The sequence below is a fragment of the Chelonia mydas genome, chromosome 23 (genome assembly GCF_015237465.2).
Source record: "Chelonia mydas isolate rCheMyd1 chromosome 23, rCheMyd1.pri.v2, whole genome shotgun sequence".
In the NCBI taxonomy this organism is placed as follows: Eukaryota; Metazoa; Chordata; order Testudines; family Cheloniidae; genus Chelonia; species Chelonia mydas.
The window spans coordinates 4724349-4746462 of record NC_051263.2 but is presented as its reverse complement, the minus strand read 5'-3'; the positions used below and the strand labels follow the sequence as shown (position 1 = coordinate 4746462).

Here is a 22114-nt window from a genome sequence, read left to right as displayed (position 1 = left end):
GTTGCAGGCACCTCTGTAAAGGGAAGGGATGAACACCTTGTTATATGTTATGTTGCATGGTGATCCTTTCCTTGAACTTACTGTGGGGAAATGCCAAAGAGTACAGAATCAGTAATGATGGAAGATGTAATCTTTGGCTTGAATACATCTTCATATATATAGAATAAATGGCAACGATAGATTTTACGGTGCATGAAAAGGAGGCAGGAGGCTTTGGTGACTACATAACAATTGGTGTCAAATTGAGTCCTTAAAAGCACCTTGCTAGCAACTTCTACAGCCTTGTTTTTAACTTAATTTAGTCATACAGGAATAAAAAATTAAATTCTAACTCCCTCCTCTGTCTATTTGTCTCCACCTGAAAGTATCCTTATCCATGGATATAATCCTACAATCATGGGATATTATTACATGAACGCTTTGAGATTTTTTTTTTTACACAATAGTGCTGTTAAACAGTTTTATCAGTATATTTTTCTGTTAAAAAAGGAACGCTGACAAGCTTAACATATATAGTAATGAGAGGTTAACATGAAACTATTATACTTTGATACATTGCCAACAATTTTGTGCAAATACATTGGAATTAGTATAGTATGTCATGGTTAGAACTAGCCGCACCTGTGTCCACCTTCTGTTCTCTTTCAATGAACCCCTTCAGGTGTCATGTCTCATGCTTTTACCTATCCCAGGGTGGAATTCTGCAATTCTTCTACTCTTAGACTGGGCCCTAGGCTACAGTATCCTGTCTATCCAGCATTCTTACCCAGCAGGTCTGACTGAATTCGGGTAACCTGTGGTTCCTCATTTTAGGAGTCTGTGACCAATGGTATACAATGATCAGACATGCTTCAGAGAACCAAATAATTGTTTGTTTTAACATAAAAACAAAATATTTTAAAATAGTCTGCATCGATGTCTAGCTTAGCTAAATGTATAGCGTTCCCTGATAGTAACTTAGGTCTCCTAGCTTCTTCAGACACCCTTAATTGGGTGTCATCTCAGTCTGTTTTCCCTGAACAACTACTTGCCTCCTGAGAGAGAATTCCTTTTTAAACCTGCCAGAGTTCTTTTGATCTCATGTGTTCTCAGGCCTTTTCCTGTCCTGATTAATACTAGTTTTGTAGGTTAGTTGGAGAAGAGGCAAAATCTTCAAAGATAATAGCCCTGGTATTGTTCCTTTACCACCCTCAAGTGTTTGGGAAGAGGTGGCTTATCTTGAGCAATTCTTTCCCATCCTGCCTGTTTTTTCAGACAGTCTCCTGTTGCACTAAGTCAATACACTCAAACAGAAAACACTTTCGTCACCAGTAAATCAAGTCATAAATTATTATGGAGGGCTCTGAATGAATCACAAAGTACACTTAACTGAAATCAAGAAGGAACCCCTCTATGGCTCAAAAACTGAAACGGGAGAATAAACAAATGCAGAGGAAGATAAGTCTTGAACCCAGAGAGACCCTAGAACTGAGAGTTCTAGATTAGGCAAGCAGATGCTGTAGGAATGGTTCTTCAATATTCCTTTTTAAAAAAATAGTCTAAGGTGCTTTACTTTTTCTCTGTTATACTGACAACACTAGGCACAGCCATTGCAATCAGATTTACTCTTTTCCAGGGCATCTCCCCACTGAGAGACCGAGAGTCAGTGTTTGCTGCCAGACTCCTTTGGCAGCGAACATCGATCTTGTTTCCACCAACTGTCATGTTTTTGGCAGTCAAAATTCCTCCCCCATATTTTTATTCATATAGGCAGGGGATGTTGGGAGTATCTGTTAGTGAGTGAAATTCTCCATTGCCCCAGGAACGATGTCTTTGATTTTGTTGTGCTGTATGTCTCAGGCAAATTAGCAGGAAGTTGAGAGACTGGGAAACTAATACTTCAAAGTTCTTAAATCTACTAACAGAAAATATCACTGAAGCAGCATGGCTGTACACCTATTCAGTTGAAACCAATCTGCAAAATTGCCAAATTCCTTTACTGAATTAGACAATAAATTGTCTTTTGGACTTCTGGCTTGCTGGAGCACAGGTTTCTTGTAATGGCCCTATGACTAGTTTTTTAATATATCGATTTAATATCTATCTTATTCAAAAGAACTTAAGGTGGGATTTTCTGAAGTACCGTATTTGTCGTAAGGTAATTAATTGTCAGCATTGGAAACTGAAATATTTTATCAATAGAACAGGTAGAACTGAAATAATTGAAGAGTGCCACATAGCCTTGTATGTCCACTTTACCTCAACGCTGGTTTGGAGGGGGTTACCTGTGAGGGCATTGGTGGAGTTCAGTCTCTTCTGCACTCTCCTTTTGAGTCTGAAATCATCTCACTTATGACAGAGATCTACTCAGAATTTGTCTGAGACCCTCAAACTCACTTTGCATATTGGAAAGGCATTGTATTCCATGCAAATCAGGAGTTTATGAGGTGAACGGTGCTGTAACCGATTTTGTAATCTTTTATATGCAATTATAGGGGTTTTTTTTGTTAGAGGTGCTTGTTGCAACTCCATAGGTAAGGCTGAGTTCCAATTTGCACTTAAAGTAGGATTTCAGTTGTTTTGATTTGTAAGTAAAATGTGTTTTTACTTTCCTGGTTCTTGTCACACAGACAGCAAACAGCAAAAGACCAGAAGTCCGAAGTGCAGACAATGCGATGTTTATTGGGGTTAGTTTCTAAGCAAGCATATTCCAAAGCCCTTCACACCAGTTGGGCTTATCTCTGTATGCCGATAGTCTGTTTCCCAATGTTCTGCTCCCAGGTCTGACGCCGCAGAGCATTTACCCCGTGTCCCCCTTCCCAGCTCTGATGCCGCAGAGCCTTGCCTGTGTCCCTATTCCCGTTCCCCCCAACCTTAGCAACCATGATTCCAATTTCACAATATCTTCCCCAAGCTAGCAGCACTAACTCTGAGTACACTATGAATTTTCTGAGAATTTACAAGTAAATTCATTGATTAATTTTGAGCTACAGTTAGTTAATTTGAGTCCATTAAGAAATTTAACACCTGTAAGTCATCTTTGTTTCAAATGATCTTAACAATGAAATAGCACACTTCAAACTTCCCATGTAGTTAAAATTAATTGAAATCATGGACACAGGCTATATTTGAAGAAATTAAATTGTAATTAAGATAAGTTATTAACATTTATGATACAGATTACAGACAGGCTCAGGTAACTGTAAATGGGGCCATTGTGATGTTAGATTACTCAACCAGTTGCCACCTTTCCTCCACAGCTGATTTTCATCCAGCATTTCTATTGCATATAATGACTCATTGATTTGAGGCTCCCTGGTCTCTAGTCAAGAATTCTCATCCATAGATTATGTGGTCCAACCAGCACTGCTCTTTAAAGATTCCATGGTGGCATACTAGCGTGAGCCATCAGAGTTTGTAAGGCTCCCCATGCACGGCTTTCTCGACTCCACTGTGCATTCAGAAAGTACTGATGAACTGAGGCAGGAGTGCAGGGGAAGCTTTCAAAGCACAGACATGTTGGGATTTACAGATGGGGCTCTCCTTTTTCTCCCTTTCCACAGCACTGATCTCTGCCACACAGCCTTCTAAACCAAAAAGGACATTGCAGATTAAGGGATAGATTCAGCAGTACACTTTGGCAGCTTTGTGTTATGCAAAGCTGCTGTTAAACCCATATCCACGGGCTGGTGAACTTTGGGTACATTGCACTGTTTTCGTATGCCAGTGAATCTGCCCTTTAAAAGTCAAAATTAAAACAAAAAAATGTAAGGTTGATACTACATATCTTGAAATAAATAGAAATCTTGCATGGTAGAATTCTCTTTAGGCTTCTTTTTTAGTCTTTGTGTATGACGTTTTAAATTTTAAAACTAAGGAAATTCCCGGAAACGCGATCTACATTAAGAGGCTAAGATTCATAGTATGTCTCAGTAATGTAAGGGTAAGAAATGTTGTTGTAATGCTGCTGTAAATATCCAAAAATAAAGTATTGTAGACCCAAGAAATTAAGAATTACGGCAATATTTAAAAGAAATCAAAACATGTTAAAGAAAGAAATGCGTAATTAAGGCACCTAAACAGCCTTAGCTCTGGTCTGTAGTAAAGCTGTGATAGGTAAGAAATATGAAAATACAAACAAACTTAATCTAATCTGGGATCACACACCCTAAAAATGCCTTAATCATAATCAGAGACAAGGTGGGTGAGGTAATATCTTTTACTGGACCACCTTCTGTTTGTAAGAGACAAGCTTTTGAGTTTACACAGAGTTGCTCTTCTTTTTTCCCACAAAGGTCAATTGTAGACTGATCACTATCAGTCCTCATCCTCAAAGGAAACCTGCACAATACTTTCAAAAGACAAGCCTGGGAACTTAAATTTATAACTTTGCAAGATACTAAAAATCATGGTCTTAATAATATTATTTTAGAACAATCTGTAATACACTAACTCCCCTTTTTGTCCTGTGACTACAGGAATGTTAAAGGGTCACTTCATCTTGAATGGTCTTTTAGAATATGTGTGAACTACTTACGCTACGCTATCTGTTCAACCTTGTATTTAGCTGTGACACTGAGTATCTTTCCCAGACCCATGGAAGAGCTGGTTGGTGCAATTAAAGATATTACCTCCCCCACTTTGTCTCTCTAATATCCTGGGACTGACATGGCTACAACAATACTGCATACAAAGATAGAAATGTATCCCAGAAAGCTACATTGCTACTTCTAATAATATGTAGATCCCAAAATTGAGACTTAACCCTTTATCTTCCTCCTTCAGGCTTCCACTTTCCTCATAATTTGAGTAACATATCATTTAGTAATTAGACATGTAGGATAATGTACCCAGGAGCTGAGACTTTTGTCTCTGCATTGCAGCTTCATGGGTTTAACATTGGCAGTATGATATCCTATTAAAACATATGCCTGTACAATCAGTGTAAAAAGCACAGAACTTTATAAGCACAGCAGAAAGCAGTGGATTACTTTTTTTAGAGTCTGGAACACCTTAGGGACAAATAATTTGCAATTAAAATTTCTCAGACTTAAACTTCCTCATCCCAGGAGTGTTGCCAGTGAGCATGCAATATTAAAACGAATCAGTTTTCAGTTAATTGTTCCACATCTTTGAGAAAAATTAAATATAAGCGTGGTCCAGATCTGGTATTGTGCCATAAATCAATAGGCCCTTGAATACTACAGTATAGAAATGCCTGTAAATAAATGGTGGAGTATCTTTTGCGGGCATGTTGTGGAGTGAGGGGAAGAATAGAGAAGCGGAGACCATGTAATTTAAAATGCTGATTTGAAGGAGTAGTGTAAGCATAAGTGATGAAAGTCCACTGTGTAGCTAAAAGAGTTGGTATTTCCCAGCGCCCAGGTCAAGAGGTCAAAGGACTTGGTGTAAGAATAGCAGATCTAGCAGTAGAGCACCCTGTGCAGAATGCTAATGGGGGAAAGGGCAGGAAATTCTGACTTCTCAGCTAATTTACTAGTTGCTGTGAAGCTGTGAAATTTACGTACCAGGTATTGGTTTCGCTGCAGATATCTTAATTGCCTTTCTAATGAATCTACCATGGAAGTCATATCTGGGTGTGTTTGTCATGATTTCATTTAATTCTTTCTGAGCTATTTTGAAATCAGCCTGTTGTCTGCTATATCTACTTGATTTCAAAATGAAGTGTGTACATTTCAGGACAACTCATGAGGGCAGTGATGCTGAAAGTCTCTCCGTGCGCCGCCTTCCCCCTCCTCCCAGTGTGTTTTAAAGATCGTTCATCAGAGGAGCTGTGCAATTGATTTTCAGAAAATACTGGTGACCTAGAAGAAAAGGAGTACTTGTGGCACCTTAGAGACTAACACATTTATTTGAGCATAAGCTTTCGTGAGCAGCTTATGCTCAAATAAATTTGTTAGTCTCTAAGGTGCCACAAGTACTCCTTTTCTTTTTGCGAATACAGACTAACGGCTGCTACTCTGAAACCTGTCATGGTGAGCTAGAGAAACTGTTCTCCCAATATTCCTTTGGAAATCCAGATGCATGTCATTGTTAGCCTTGCTTGTATGCTCTTGCCAATAGTACCTCATCGTTAGGATGAGTCAGATGCTCTTCTTTGAGTGAGAAAGCATAATATGTCTCGCTGCCTACCTATGTGCCCTTATTCTATAAGGGTGGAAAATGTGGAGTTAGTCCTGAAATAAAAGACCCCCCTCTCCCCCCGAATTTTCATATTTTCATGTGGAGATTTGTGTGTGAATTATGAGTAAACAGCAGCTGGTGAACACTCAGATTTCCCTGCCCTTCAAAAGACGGTGAATTTTGACAGACAAGTTGAATGGTATGAAATTTTAACCTTGTGTAATCTTACAGTATGGAAAAAACATTTTTGTTGTAAGGAACTATAGTGGTTTGCAGTGTAAACACCCTCTCTCACCAATTGGACTACAGTTTTGTTTCAGTAAGGTGAAATTCTTGAGAAGGCTATTCAGCGATTATATAAGGTCAGTGCTGCTCCTTGCTTCAAATTGAGCTTTTCACACAGGTTTTGCCAACTTGGGCTGTAGAAGATTGTTCCTTACAATGAACAATAATAATAGCTACTAAAGGGAAGGATATTCTCATTCTTTCATCCTTAAACTCTTGTCTTCTTAAACACTGTTGCTACTGCTTTGCAAAACAGTGGTGATTTCATACTTGCAGCAGCTGTCCCTTGGCAAGCAGGGTAGGGTGGTCTACTTCTTTTCATTGGCATTGGAACGCTCTTCCTGAAAAACAGAGGAGAGCTGAATTGGTAGAAGTCTTGTACAGTCTGAGGAATTGTTTTGAAGTGGAGAGGTTTTTGCAATTTTTAAACCTTTATGTATTGTGCACTTACTTTGAATTATAAAAATAGAATGTCTTAAAAAATCTGTCAGAGCTTAACACCATTGGGAATTAAATAAGAATAAGAAAAGGCCTATTTTTAGAAAATTATATTTTCTATTCTAAGACCCTCAATGGCAAGGAGAGCTCTGACAAGAAACCAAGTTTTAATTAAAAAGGAGGTGAACTTCCATCAGTTCTTGACCCGTAAGGTGAGACAGTCTTAACTGGGTGGAAACAATCTCTGAGGTGCATGAGAAATGCTGATACAGAGAGCTCCTTTCTATAGGAAAGACACATAATCATAGACCTGCTAAACTGTGCATTGGTTTAAAGGGACACATTTTAGTAATTTAGGTGCAGAACTCTGTGCTTAAATATTGTGCGATAAGTGCTGTAAAAATCGATCACAGCTGAAAATTTGAAGTATTTTTTAACTGAAAGATCACAGGACAGGGGAAATCTTCAAAACCCATTGCTTATTGAATACCTGGATTAAAAAAAGGTTTTGTGATTGGCTATTTCAGAGCCAGCAGAGGGAACACAAGTTAATTGCCAAACATAATTACTAGATCTTGATGTTGATGCACAAACAATTAAGTAAATTGAAAGGCTTTGTTAATTTCAAGCTCCATTGGAAACACATGGAGATAACCTAAAATATTTGCCAAATAGAAAACGGAAAGAATTAATAATTTTTATAATAATGACAAATAATCTTTCAAGCTCCTCAGAGGGAATAAATAATAGAGTAAAAATACTTGTTCTGGTGTCCCTTTTTTAGTTGCTTAACGATTAAACTTCAAATTTTAAGCTGCAATAGCATGTTACCCTGAGGAATTCCTGAGCTGGCACCAGTCAGTGCTCTGATTCTTTGAGTCAAAAAAAATACCTCAACTCATCAGTCTGTTGAACTCATTCTTTGTCAGATAAGGGCGGTATTCTGGCAATTATTTTCCTGAGGTCAGCTCACCTGCATTAGATAGGTACACTTGGTGGATGTAGCAGGTATGTGCGTAGATTTTTACGGGCAGAAGGGCCCACTGTGTTCATGTAGTCTGACCTCTCGCATAACACACGCCATAGAATTTTATCCTGTGCTTCCTGCATCCAGTGGTGAGTTGTTCCAGTGGTTAACTACTCTGTTTAAAAAAAAATAAAATAAATAAAAATGGTGCCTCATTTTCAGGTTTGGATTTATCTAGAACTTTCGGCCATTAGATATTGTTGTGTCTTTGCTTGACTAAAGAGCCTTCTACTCAGATATTATCTGACTGTGTGGAAGTGCTTATAGAACATGACATAGGTGCCTCTTAGCTTTCTCGGTAAGCTAACTACAGCTTATTAAATCTCTCTGTAAGTCATGATTTCTTGTGGTTCTCTGGTCCATTGTTTATGCAGTTAGTAACTATATTATCCTCCTTTTACAGATGGGGGTAAATTAGGCACAGAGGTTATGGCTTGCCCAAGGTCACGTAGCTAGTCGTCGTCATTTTGTTTTCCTGGTCTTAAAACTAACATAATAACACTTACACACTCATTGCTTTGTATAGATGTAAAATGAAGGTTAATACTCCACGTTTTCTAATCTGCTGAAAGATCTGTATAGATATGTTGCAAAATCCATTAACTATCCCTGAAGAATTGATTGAATCTGGCAAATAGAAAATAGGAAAAGTTCAGTTAAGGCATTATGACCTCCATCTTCAAAGAGCAAGCTGCTAATAAGAGGATCCAGTTCCCTCTAATCTTTAAGTAACTCATCTGATACTAGAGTTTGTTGCAGGGCAATTTTGCTCATTTCTTTGGGCTAAAAAATTAATTTTCTCCCTCAGGTCTAAAATGTGAGCTCTGGTCAGAAAGTTAACTTATTTTAAGACTCAAATGATATAATAGAGCAAAATATACACTGGCACTAAATCCAAGACAGGGATGGATAGAGGAGAGTGTTCAGCAGCTTTTAGAATTTAAGTTTGGTAAGAGGCAAATTGTGCTTGGCATTTTAATTGGTTCTGCAAGTTTTGTGTTTTAACATATTCCTGTTTTGTCCTGACAGCTTTTTGTTAGTAGCCTTCCACACTCTATTCAGTGCTATCTGCTTGCTGCTGTAAAAGGCAAAGATCCCTCCAGGTATGTGGGAGAAGACTGTTGGCTCATGAAATCCAAGCTCCAGGCATCACAAGGGGCTTGATTACGCCATTTCAGTTTCAGAGTAACAGCCGCGTTAGTCTGTATTCACAAAAGAAAAGGAGTACTTGTGGCACCTTAGCGACTAACCAATTTATTTGAGCATAAGCTTTTGTGAGCTACAGCTCACTTCATCGGATGCATACTGTGGAAAGTGCAGAAGATCTTTTTATACACACAAAGCATGAAGGTATTTTTTCATGCTTTGTGTGTATAAAAAGATCTTCTACACTTTCCACAGTGTGCATCCAATGAAGTGAGCTGTAGCTCACAAAAGCTTATGCTCAGATAAATTGGTTAGTCTCTAAGGTGCCACAAGTACTCCTTTTCTTTTTACCATTTCAATTCTATATTTTCATGAATGTTCACAGTGGCCTTGGAGACAGTATGCCTAATATAATCCATGCAATAGTGCATTACTTAAAGCATATGGCATCTGCACCTTCATGAGGCCAACTCTCAGAGTAACGTGTCCAGTGTGGGCTTCTACTAGCCTTTCAGGCACTTTTATTTTCATGATAAATTTCTTTTCTCACCATCTTCCATAGTCTGCAAGCTTTCTGTAGCTGATTCAGTACTTTGACTGATCACAGCTAGTAAGAGATGATGTAATTTAGTTCCAGCTACCTTGTTTTAATGCAACAGAACTTTAACTCTGTAGATTACTGGTTTGAATCCAGCACAGGATGTTAGGAAATTTAGCATATTCCAACTTCAGTCATCCATATGAAACAAACAAATGGACTTTTGGTCCAGCCCCAAACAAGGATGTGCATCCATATTTCACAAATCATCATCACTGTTGTCACTAATTGCCCTGCAAATTGGCAGTCTCATTGGAAGCCAAGGATTGAATGACACACCGAAGCTGAACAACCTTTCTGAATGCTAGAAATAGTTTATTCATATTAGGTTTGAGACAGTCACAGAAGTTGGATTGTCTTACTGCTGTCTGTACTGTAAGTAGAAAACTTCAGTCTCCAATATTACCAATCCAACACCTTTCACCAGCATTAAATTCACTTAAAAAAATACAATTATTTATTATCTGTATTATTGTAGTGCCTAGAAATCCCAGTCATGGACCAGGACCCCAGTGTGCTAGACACTGTACAAACATAGAACAAAAAGACGGCTGACTTTTTTGCTTAGTAAGAAAGTATTAGTATGCCTTTTCCTCATCTTTCGGTTTCAGGCTGGCATATGTGGAGTTGAGTAGCCCCATTTGCCTACACTGGAACAGTGCCTAGATTGATTAGGATTAAACATGCCAATTTTATTCTCATTTGGTGTATCAGGTAACGCATATCAGCACTGGTGAGTGGTACCGGTAACCAGATTCCAGCATCAGTTCCTCACAGATGTGTAGTGGGAAAAGGTAGCTCTGCTTGTGACCTCCTTACAAGTTCGTTGTGATTGCGAGTTGAAAAAAGCTGCCAGCATACTTCTAGTCATTGCTGAACCCACCCTTCAGTCCTCATTTACATTTTTCTCCATTTTCTTTCGTCTTTAATCTTGTCTTGTAATTGAGTAGCTAAAACCTCATCCCAGAACATAAGTCTTGTCCAAGTGAATTGCCTAAAGTTTTGCCTGATATGGGTTAGATGCAGAGAGGCCATCATCTGTGTGATGCTTCTTCGCAGTTAACCATCAGAATCGGCAGCTTTTGCCCTTAACCATCAGGCCTCCCTTCTCTGGGCTGCTGTTAGAATTCTCTCCATGTTTTGGCCATTGAAGCCATGCCGTTGTGTCAGTGTATCACTCTGTGCAATCTGGTCAAACCCTTGGACGCGCTGTGGCTTTTCCTTTGCAGTGCAGCTCAATTGAGTAGAAATACTATTTTTTGCCAAGTTCCAACAGATCAATGAGCTACTTCAAGAATGCAAAGATACGAATAGTTCTGGCTCTCACGGTAGTTCTGTTCTCTGAACAGCGACCAGACTCTGCTTTATTGCTTTAAGAAAAAATAAACACAACCTCATATGCCATTTTGTCAGCTGTGTACCATACTGTTGTCCAAAGCATAATACATTAGCATTTATTCAGCACTCTGTGGTTTCGTGTTCTGCACAGCTGTTAATTAATCCATCCTCACACCTCTGAGAGAGCTAAATAGTTCCTCCACTTTACAGATTAAATATTTTTAAAATAAAGATAGCTATGCTTTTAAGTCTGTGTGGAGAACTCTCAGCAGGATCATGATATAATTGCTTCATTAAGAGGGAGTACAAAGCATAAACTTTGAAGCTTTTTGGCAGTTACCCACTTCTAGTTCCTCGTCCTTTCTCTGGTTTCCACTTCCTTTCACTCTGAAGCCATTCTCTACTTTACCTGTTACGGCAACTTGCAGAGCTTCTGTTTTGAGAGGAGAACAACAATGAAAAATGAGCTGCTTCATGCGGTGCTCAGCAGTGGGTTCTGGAGCCCTTCCTCGGAAAGCAAGAGTATTGTCATTGCTGCTGCTTTATTCCTTGTCTCCCACCCTTTTCTGGTCTCCAGAAGCCAAGAAGTTGGAGTCCTGGAGCAGATTCCAAGTGAGTCTCCTACGTAGCAGTGCGGGCATAAATTACAAACATCCCTGTATGTAGGCAGGCCTTTGTTTCTGGCAAGGTTCTTAATGCTGAGACCCAGCCAAGACACCTGCTGTTTTTATAGAAACTGTCAGCATGCCTGAAGTACTGTGAAGAGTCCTTGCCCTTTTAAAGACCAAACAATTATATTCTCTCTGAGCAGGAGAAGTGTGGGGCAGGCAGTTCTGTTGTATGAACTGGACATGCTTTTTGTAAGTACAATTCTTGGTGATTTTTCTTAGTGAATTCTAGGTGTTTAAAAAATAGGTAGCACTGACATGCGTCTATCTTTCTAAAGACTTGATTTATCTATTTTGTAGAGGCTTTCAGTCGGATTTGCTAACTGAGAATTAGCTGCTGTAAATGAAGATGGATGTTGGGATGGTGTTGCTTTCTTCTTGCTGAGTGCCTGCTGCTGCCCTGTAACCCTTTTAATGATTCCCTAAAGAGTGACACATGTCTAGCTAAGGGCAGGGGACTGTCCATTAGACATCTGGCAGGTGGCACCGAAGGGTGACATTTCCAGCTGAAATTTACACAGTAACGCTTTTATTGCCTGAAGTTCTAGAAGGGTTTTAGTGTGGCTTTCTACATATGTTGTAGCCTCAAATTTCCTTGATGCCCTGACTTTGGTGCACACTGCATCTAGTCACAGGAGGCTAGAGATAGAGCTACAGGTTACCAAGCATTCTATTGCCTTTCGGACGAGTCTAAGGCCTTGTCTACATTGCCACTTTACAGTGCTGTGACTTTCTTGCTCAGGGGTGTGAAAACACCCCCTCACCTCCCCCTTCAGAGTGCTGCAAGTACCAGTGCTGTAAAGTGGCAGTGTAGACGGTGCACCAGCGCTGGGAGCTACTCCCCTCCTGGAGGTGGCTTTTTTACAGTGCTGGGAGAGCTCTCTCCCAGTGCTGGTACTGCGACTACACAGCCACGTTTAACATTGCTAGTGAAGACATACCCTCACAAACTTTTTTAGAAATCTGCTAGGTCATCAGAATTTTCTTCCTGTAAACATTTATCAGCAGTTTCTTTCCCCTTTATGGTTCATCCAGCTACTACTTGTGAGGAAGAAAGAGAGAGATTCATAGTTCTAGTATTTGTATTCCGCCATCATCCTGCTGTACTATAGATCAGTGGTTCTCAGCCGGGAGTCCAGGGCCCACAGGGATCCGTGAGCAGATTTCAGGGGGTCCGCCAAGCAGGGCTGGCATTAGACCTGCTGGGGCCTATGGCAGAAAGCTGAAGTCCCCACCACCTGAGGCTGAAGACCGGGGCTCGCAAGTCCCGCCACCTGGGGCTGAAGCCGGAGTGTGAGCAACTTAACTTTGCGGGGGCCCCCTGTGACACGGGGCACCAGGGAATTGCCTTGTTTCCTAACCCCTAACGCTGGCCCTGGCTTTTATATGCAGAAAAACAGTTGTGGCACAGTTGGACCATGGAGTTTTTATAGGATGTTGGGGGAGGGGGGGGCCTCGAAAAGGAAAAGGTTGGGAACCCCTGCTATAGATGATTAAAATGATGTACAATGTGAAAGCTTTCTAGTGATTGGAGTCATCCCAGTTACAACTTCCTGTCGTCTCACTGTTGGATCTCTGACTGAAACACTGATTGCAAACTTCTTCTGCGTTGAAGAGGTCTCTCTTGTCTGTTAGCTCTGTCCAAGCACAGTGTGCTGTACTTCATAGGGTTAGTTACGACAGATGAGGATTTTGTCGTCTTGGCAGTTGTACGTGATGAAATTTGTATTGAATTTCAGTAGATCTGTGATCTAGAACTATGGCAACATTATTTTAGGCAGCCTCCCAAAAGGGGTCTGCTGAGGTTTTTCAAATCTGAGAGGGCAGTGTCTCTTTTTCACCTGTTAATTTATTGCACAGAGCAAGCATGCACATAGCAAAGGGGCATGTGGCAAATTGCTCATCACAGACATAGTAGGTGTGGCAAGGGATTGATATTAGGATTGAGAACTGTAAACTACATATATTAGAAAGGTGGAAATAAGTGTCTCCCTGTACTGATCTGCCCACTTTTTCCTCACTTTCTGTACGCAGGACCAGCACACAGAGGTACATGTAGTAGGTTACATTACAATTGTTGTGTGGGTTTAGCTTTAGATGTGGACAAGGTTTTCGTTCCTTTTTTCACCACTTTTTTCCTACTAGATTTGTCACGTGATACCTATTCTAAATTTGCTGTTTGCTTTTATTGGCACAAACAAGATGCTGTGCCTGTTGCACAAAAATAAACATTTCCCTCATTATTGCAAACTCAGTATTGTTCTAATGTGTCCATGTGTGTCACCACTGCTATGCAGGAGGAAGTTTTATAGAAACGCAGACTAAACAGGAAGTGATCTGTTCCAGCGGGGTGGGGATATAGACAATGTGGGGTGTATGTGTGAGAGTTTCTTTGAGTCACATGGCCCAGCATCTGGATAGCAGTTCTCTCTAGGGAGGTTTGTTCATGCAGCCGTATACAGTTATTAGGCTTCTGGAATTACAGTTCTATGACATTGCAGGTCAGGAGTTTGAGTAAGAATAATCAACTCACCAGGTCTCAAAATAAATCTGGACACCTGCTCTCATAAGTTATTTTTGTCAAACTAGAAACTGTATGGAAATTGAGCCACCACAGATTAATATTGTCCAACACGTCAACAGCTGTGTCTTCCGCTAGATCTCCTACCATCTACCTCATCTGGAGGGACTGTTAATGCTTATTTTGTGAATTGATACCTACTGAAAAGTGTTTGACTATCCAGCTTACCTATTGAAAAGTGTTTGACTAGCCAACTTTTATTCTTTAGATGTATGAGCATTTAAAAAACCATTAAATACATACAATGCCCAAAATAAGTTGCAGAGAACTTCTTCACTCAACCAAAACCACCCTCTCAGAGCTACCCACTTAAGAAAAAGACTGAGTGTATGTGTGTGTTTATGTGTGTGTGTGGGGGAGGGGGGCAGGACAAAAAATTGATAGAGATGGAAGAAATTCCGGTGGATAAGGGGCTCTTCATTTAGAGTGCCCTTCTTGTGGTCCACTGATCTATAAATCTATGGACAGTAAACTCAGATAGCCCTGTTGATCTCCGCTATTTGCAGCATCACTCAAAGAATGGAGATAGTTTCATAGATAACTATAGCCCAAACTATAAAGATGAGAACTATTACTTCGAGTGTGTCTAGAAACATCTGTGCGCTAGAACTGCACAGGCGTAATGTGCTACCTATGCAGAACAACACTAAATAAATGGGCAGCCACCGTCTGAACTAGCTGAAGTTTCCAAGTGGTTTTAGGGTATGTATACACTTCAATTAGATAGCATTGCTCGCCTATGCCAGCTGACTAGGACTCACAGGGCTCGAGCTTATGGGGCTGTTTAATTGCGATTATAGATTCATAGATACGAAGGTCAGAAGGGACCATTATGATCATCTAGTCTGACCTCCTGCACAACGCAGGCCACAGAATCTCACCCACCCACTCCTGTGAAAAACCTCTCACCTATGTCTGAGCTATTGAAGTCCTCAAATCGTGGTTTAAAGACTTGAAGGAGCAGAGAATCCTCCAGCAAGTGACCCGTGCCCCATGCTACAGAGGAAGGCGAAAAACCTCCAGGGTCTCTTCCAATCTGCCCTGGAGGAAAATTCCTCCTTCCCAACCCCAGATATGGTGATCAGCTAAACCCTGAGCATATGGGCAAGATTCACCAACCAGAATACTACAGAAAATTCTTTCCTGGGTAACTCAGATCCCACCCCATCTAACATCCCATCACAGGCCATTAGGCCTATTTACCATGAATAATTAAAGATCAATTAATTACCAAAATCATGTTATCCCATCATACCATCTCCTCCATAAACTTATCGAGTTTAATCTTAAAGCCAGATAGATCTTTTGCCCCCACTGCTTCCCTTGGAAGGCTATTCCAAAACTTCACTCCTCTGATGGTTAGAAACCTTCGTCTAATTTCAAGTCTCAACTTCCTGGTGGCCAGTTTATATCCATTTGTTCTTGTGTCCACATTGGTACTTATGTGTCCACATAGATGTTTGGGCTTGGGCAGGACCCTCTGATCTCGCAGGGTCCTAGAGTTTATTATCCTATGTATGTTGTGGTATTTTTCTCGTTATATTAATTCAAGGATATTCTCTTCTACAGAAACCAAAGCCAAAGCCTCGGCCGTCCATCACAAAGACTCAGTGGGAAAGTAATTATTTTGGGGTGCCTTTGTCCACTGTAGTGACTCCAGAAAAGCCTATTCCCATCTTTATCGAGCGATGTATTGAGTACATTGAAGCAACAGGTAAGAATTTCTCTTGGGGCAAGCAAGAGTAAAAGTGTCCACTGGGAGCTTGGTGCAAAAGTCATATGTTTTAGTTTGTTAGGAAGTCCAGGATCATATTACCCTTGAGGGAGAGAGGCTTATAAAAATGTTTGTATGCAGATGCCTTTTTATATATTGGAAGACTGGAATTACATTTTCCTTAAGCTTCCTGCACTTAACCCTTTAAGTAAGCCAGGTTGCACTGCACTTTTTGGGGGGGGGGGGGGAACCAACAGGTTGTATACAAAAATCTGCATTACAAGCAGTCTGATAGGTTAAATTGAAATGCTGAATACAATACAGTATTTAGGTTGTGAACTTGAATCCCCATTCCTTGCAATTTCAGCTTCCCTGATTTGTATAAGTAATTGACAAATCATTTGTATTTCATGAGATTAGAAAATGAGATAATTTGCTTTGTTGGGTTAAAGATGAACTTTATTTTGGTGCCAATGTGGGCTTGGTCTTGTGCCTCAATCGTGCTACACTGAAATTGCATCCAGATGCTGTAGAACTGCGCACTTTGCTGTTTCGTGTCAACAATAAAAACTCATTTAATTTCATTCTGTTTGGCAAATGTATTAAGGTTTGTAATGCACTGAAGATGTAAAGTGCCATTCTTGTGATTTCAGAAGTTTGCCAAATACTTACTAGCCACAGAAATAAATGTGGTAGCCAGAGAGTAATATGAAAATACCACTCACTGCGCCCCCCCCCGGGATAACTCAGTATCCCATTCTTCAGTATTAGTGAGTGTTCTTATTTGGCTTTTCCCTTCCCTGTGTTAATACAAGAGGCCCTGAGATTATTCCTGATTCTGACACTTGATATCAATCTGTTTTCTAGGGATAGAGAGTTCCCATACCTAGTTCTAGTTCCATTTCTGGGGGAGTGACTTCTAAACCTTTCAACCTGAAAACATACATTATTTTGGGCCTACTTGTACATTTCCCCGTTTGCTTGTTCTATACCTGAAGTGCAATGCAAGGATGTAATTTTGGAAGTTTATTTAATGGTTAAAGATTATCCTTGAATTCTGAAGCTAGGGTTGAATTGTACTGAAAGTCATCACAAGATTCAGTTCTGCCACAACTTCTGTCTCAAAATTCTTTAAGTAGCAAAGAATTCTAGATGTCCTAACTATATCTGGATGGTTTACTTAATTCTGTTTGAAATACACTTTTTTGTGTTTCAGAGTAGCAGCCGTGTTAGTCTGTATCCACAAAAAGAAAAGGAGGACTTTTGGCACCTTAGAGACTAACAAATTTATTTGCGCATAAACTTTCGTGAGCTACAGCTCACTTCATCAGATGCATTCAGTGGAAAATACAGTGGGGAGATTTATATACACAGAGAACATGAAACAATGGGTGTTACCATACACACTGTAACGAGTGTGATCAGGTAAGGTGAGCTATTGCCAGCAGGAGAGGGGGCGGGGGGACCTCTTGTAGTGATAATCAAGGTGGGCCATTTCCAGCAGTTGACAAGAACGTCTGAGGAACAGCAGGGGTGGGGGAAATAAACATGGGGAAATAGTTTTACTTTGTGTAATGACCCATCCGCTCCCAGTCTTTATTCAAGCCTAAGTTAATTATATCCAGTTTGCAAATTAATTCCAATTCAGCAGTCTCTCGGAGTCTGTTTTTGAAGATTTTTTGTTGAAGAATTGCCACTTTTAGGTCTGTAAATGGGTGACCAAAGAGATAGAAGTGTTCTCCGACTGGTTTTTGAATGTTATAATTCTTGACGTCTGATTTGTGTCCATTTATTATCCACTTCAATCTCTTTATTATAATAATAGCTCACCTTAACTGATCACTCTCGTTACAGTGTGTATGGTAACACCCATTGTTTCATGTTCTCTGTCTATATAAATCTCTCCACTGAATGCATCCAGTGAAGTGAGCTGTAGCTCATGAAAGCTTATGCTCAAATAAATTTGTTAGTCTCTAAGGTTCCACAAGTCCTCCTTTACTTTTTTGTGTGTGCTTGACAGTATTTTTGATCCTTTTTTTGCCCTCCTCTGGTTTTCATTGCTGCTTTCAAAGCCTTGATAGCATTTGAGGTGGGAGGTGCTCTTAGTCTCTAGTAATGCAAATTCTTCTTCAGTAATAGCTATGCTCAAGATTACAGGCTTAAACTAATGTGTTAGTAGCCCAACACGGTCAGGCTGCGGATTACAGTCTCTTTACGCCTGGATTTATTCCCTCTAATCCAAGTGTAATCAGTAATGATTAAGTATCATTAAGTGTGGACAGATTGCCTCAGCCTGCTATTAACCCTGATAGCAACATCTGGAGTTGAGTAATGGAGTTAACACTCTCACTATTTGAAACTTCATGACAAGGGGGAAAATACACTGACTTCTAATCTTTCAAGGTCTGGGTCAAATGAAGCCTAGACAACAGTCCAAAAAGTCAATTTTAAAGTGTGGTATACTGATTTAGTTCCAATTAAATAACTCTTCAATGTAAGTCTGTATTCTATATTTGAAAATGCTTCTTTAGACAAGGACTCTCTTCTGTTTGATCTAGTTGTAAAATGCCAGCAAAGCTTTGCTGGAGTGCTAAAGGACATAAATCTTTGGTGTCCTATCCCCACCTTCTCAAAAGTCATACAACAGGGTACTGTGTACAGACAAAATAAAGCTAGTGACATATATGTCAGTTTTCAGACTTCATTTAAAATGAAAATGTCTTACATATACAGAACCTGCTTTTAGAATAGGTGTAGGTAGCACCCCTATTGCTTTTACTGGTCCCTTCCATTATGCTGTTCCTTTGTTAAAGGTCTTGGGGTTTGATGCAATGTGTAGATGGAACTTAATCTTCAGCTACCCTTCTGTATCCTCTTCAGATACTGAGTTTGTAATGCTCTGAACTGGAAGGTGAAGACCTGACACAGATATTGAAAATCCAGTCGCTGATATTTCATTTTCACTGATTTTTTCTCCAGTAGGTGTGATTTATGAGCCTATCCCCTAATCCATATTGGGCTTCTGAGATGTCCTAATACCTAAACTGCCTTCTCTGAAGAGCAGCTTTTTGCTAGAGACAGTTGCATTTTGGTCCCCATCTGTTCTCATTTTTTCAAAGTGGCTCCTCAGATCTGTGTGGTATTTAAATTGCTGTCAGGATTCAGTTGTTGGAGTCTTTGCTTTGACCAATGGAAGATTTTCTCTTGCTTGGTGATAAGTCCGTTTATCTTGAGGGAATTGCCATTTTCTCCTGAAGATCTTTGATCCTACAGCTGTGGCCTTGAATGGTCATTTTCTCTTGGGGGCTCTAAATTTTTCTATATGTTTCAGCTTTACTGCCTTATGGCTCATATGAGGGGAAAAATGGGACAGCATCTTTGTTGCTTTGATGGTATAATTCAGGCATTTGCAACACTGGTGACCAAGACATCTGTAAAGACCCAAGAATTTATTTTTCCAGCCAGAGCTAAATTCAAATAGTTCTGTTGCCTGCTCAACACCCAAAACAGCAGGATATTCCTGAAGAGATTCTCTAGTCTGAAACCTGAAGTATTCTGCATCATTGGAATTTCCTAGGTTTCAGTTTTTGTGTGTTTGTACAGGGGAACATCTTTTGTCATTGCAGTCCAGCTCTGTTCACTTAAAGTTCATGAGGGAAAAGATAATCTCTTCTTGAAACACTTCCTAAAACATGCTTTCTATCCATTGCATGTGCCTATTAATTTCCCTATCAGTGATACAAGTTCTAATGTTTTTAATTTATTCACCATATATCTTTGACAGTTTGTTTATACTGCAAAAATTAAAGGGAAAAAAATTATCTGTGGACAAGTGGTCAGTCATTTCAGTTACAAATGATTGAGTTCTTTTGGTGGTGGCGGTGGTTGTTCTTACTATAGTACTGCAGTAGTGCTTATGAGTTCCAAACAGCGATCAAGGTCCCCTTGTGCTTGGCACTGTACAAATGTATAGCAGAGATGGATGGTCCTTGTCCCCAAAAGCTTACAATCTAAGTTGTAGACAGATTTTAAAAGTTGCTGTACAATCTGCTTTGGCTTGGCTGGAAAATTAAACTAGTTTCTTATTTTTCTGGGAAAGGGTAACTGCTCTTGACCTACCTGACTATTTTGATCTACCAGAGTAGCTGAAAAACCCAGGCTCTATCTCTTCCCAGTCACCATACACCTGTGATCAGACAGCTAAGTCAATACATTCAAACTAATGTTCATCACCTCCCCATCTTCCGTCTCTCACCAGAATAGCAACTCAGTTCCGTTCTGTTTAGCCTCTTCTCTCCTTACCCCAGAGGCAGCTCAGTTCTCTTTGCTCCCATTCCATGTGGCCCCACTCTTTCACCATCCCCTGATTGATGTCACTCATTCTGCCCCAGCCTCATCGATGGCCTCTTTTTGGCAGGTAGGAAACCTGACACATTTATTTGCCCAGATATTATTTCTACTTTTCCTGAGCTTCTGGGTACTGGTTTAGTTAAATTGGTGCAAGCTTGTGTGCACACGTTCTGGTTTCAGTTTAAGAATGTCTACACACAAACAACTGTCAGGCATGGCACAGGTAAACTTAGTCCTGCCTCAGTGCAGGGGGCTGGACTTGATGACCTTCAGTTGTGATTCTAAACTTGCACTGTCTACACACAAACTTGCACTAGCAAACTAAATCAGTTAAAAAACATACCCTTAGTTAAACTGGTGCAACCCTGTGTGTGTAGACAAAACTTAGAGTATTTTACTCCTTGGGTATGTTGGACTGGGTTTTTATGTGCACAGCTACACTGAGGTATCTGTATATAAATTGGTTTAATTTTTGTATATTTGCTTTAGGAATAATCAATATGTCATATTTACTGGCAGTTATGGCTTATTTTCATGTGTGTTTAAATATGCGCATTTCTTTAATTGTAATGGGAGTTTCTTTTGGAAAAGCCAGTAGCTTTAATTTCCTGAATAGTGGTCAGAAGTTGGCTTGATATAAAAGGAAATGCTTTGCTTAAGGACTTATAGCTGCCCTGTTTGCTAATCATTTAATACACTGGAGGAATGGGTTATACTGTTCTCTCAACTGGCAGTTCAAGCACGCGCAGTCAGTTGTCTCAGCACGTACAGACTCCTGTAGAAGAGTCTGAGACTTTTTGGCCATCAAAATACAAAGACTGTTACCTGGTCTTTCTCCATGGGTTAACATGAACTAAGTGCGCTGCAGAGGCTTGTAAGAGATCTTGAGTTGTAAAATTAAACATATGCACTTAAAGGGGAAGTTGGATTTGCATGGTAAGAGATATAGCGGGGGTGGGTGGTGGCTAGTTAATCAGAACTCCACTAAATGATAATTATTGCAATATCAGGTCTCATAAATGTGTTCTAATATGTGAAGGGAGGAGGACAACCCCAAGTTCTTTGTTTTCTGAGAAATATGGCAGTGAGCTTATATTAACTGTATGTAACCAGTTCTCACCAAACTCAGAAGAGCCAAAAAGGGATAGTTCTCTTTCCCCTGTTTACACCTCTCTTTGTGGCGTGTACAAAAAATGTGCAGAAGTCATTGATTTACTAATCATCAAAGATTTGTTCCAAAGAAGATTCTCTTTTATAGATTTGATAGGAAGGGCCCTTAATGTTTTGGTAAGAGTTTGGAAAAGTGATTATTTGTTCTGCTTGAATTAGTCAAAAGTGAGGGTGAAGGCCAATAGGTTGTTGCTAGTAGAGGTCAAGGGCTGCATGAGGAAGGCAAGGGGGGACTAAATGGTGTAGGGGGTTGGTAATCGGATATAGAGCCTCTCCCCTCTGGGTCACTAGTTCAAATCAAACTGGTATCAGTAGGGACTGAAAGTTAGCATCTGACAGCTGTTCATTGGCCTGCCTGAAAGGAGGTCTGGTGGTCCTAGAAAATAGAGGATCTCCTTTTGTCACTAAGTTCTGCAGTCAAAATTGACACACAGCCACTAACTAACATTATTTGGGTTCTTTGGACTCAAAAAGGGGTTTTTTTTTGTTTGTTTTTTGTTTTTTAAAGAACTGAAGTTAACATTCACAAGAGGCATCAGAGAGATGTTCTGAACATAATACAGATCTTTTAAACCTAAACAATTGGACAATGTTGATTTTTTTTTTTAAAGTAAGCATGGTATTCTGCTCGCAGATTAGCGCTTACAATAGAGAGAGAAATATCTTAGTGCTTCAC

The 22114-nt window shown here is 40.0% G+C and overlaps 1 protein-coding gene across 2 annotated transcripts in view; it reads left to right on the top strand.

Moving 5' to 3' along the window:
- The window catches only part of ARHGAP35 (Rho GTPase activating protein 35), a 104002-nt gene that overhangs the window by 36183 nt on the left and 45705 nt on the right, over positions 1–22114 (top strand). For both annotated transcript variants that reach the window (XM_037884294.2, XM_043534482.1), the window contains exon 3: positions 15774–15918. In XM_037884294.2, coding sequence (XP_037740222.1) covers positions 15774–15918 — 145 coding nt within the window. The remainder of the gene's footprint in view (positions 1–15773; positions 15919–22114) is intronic.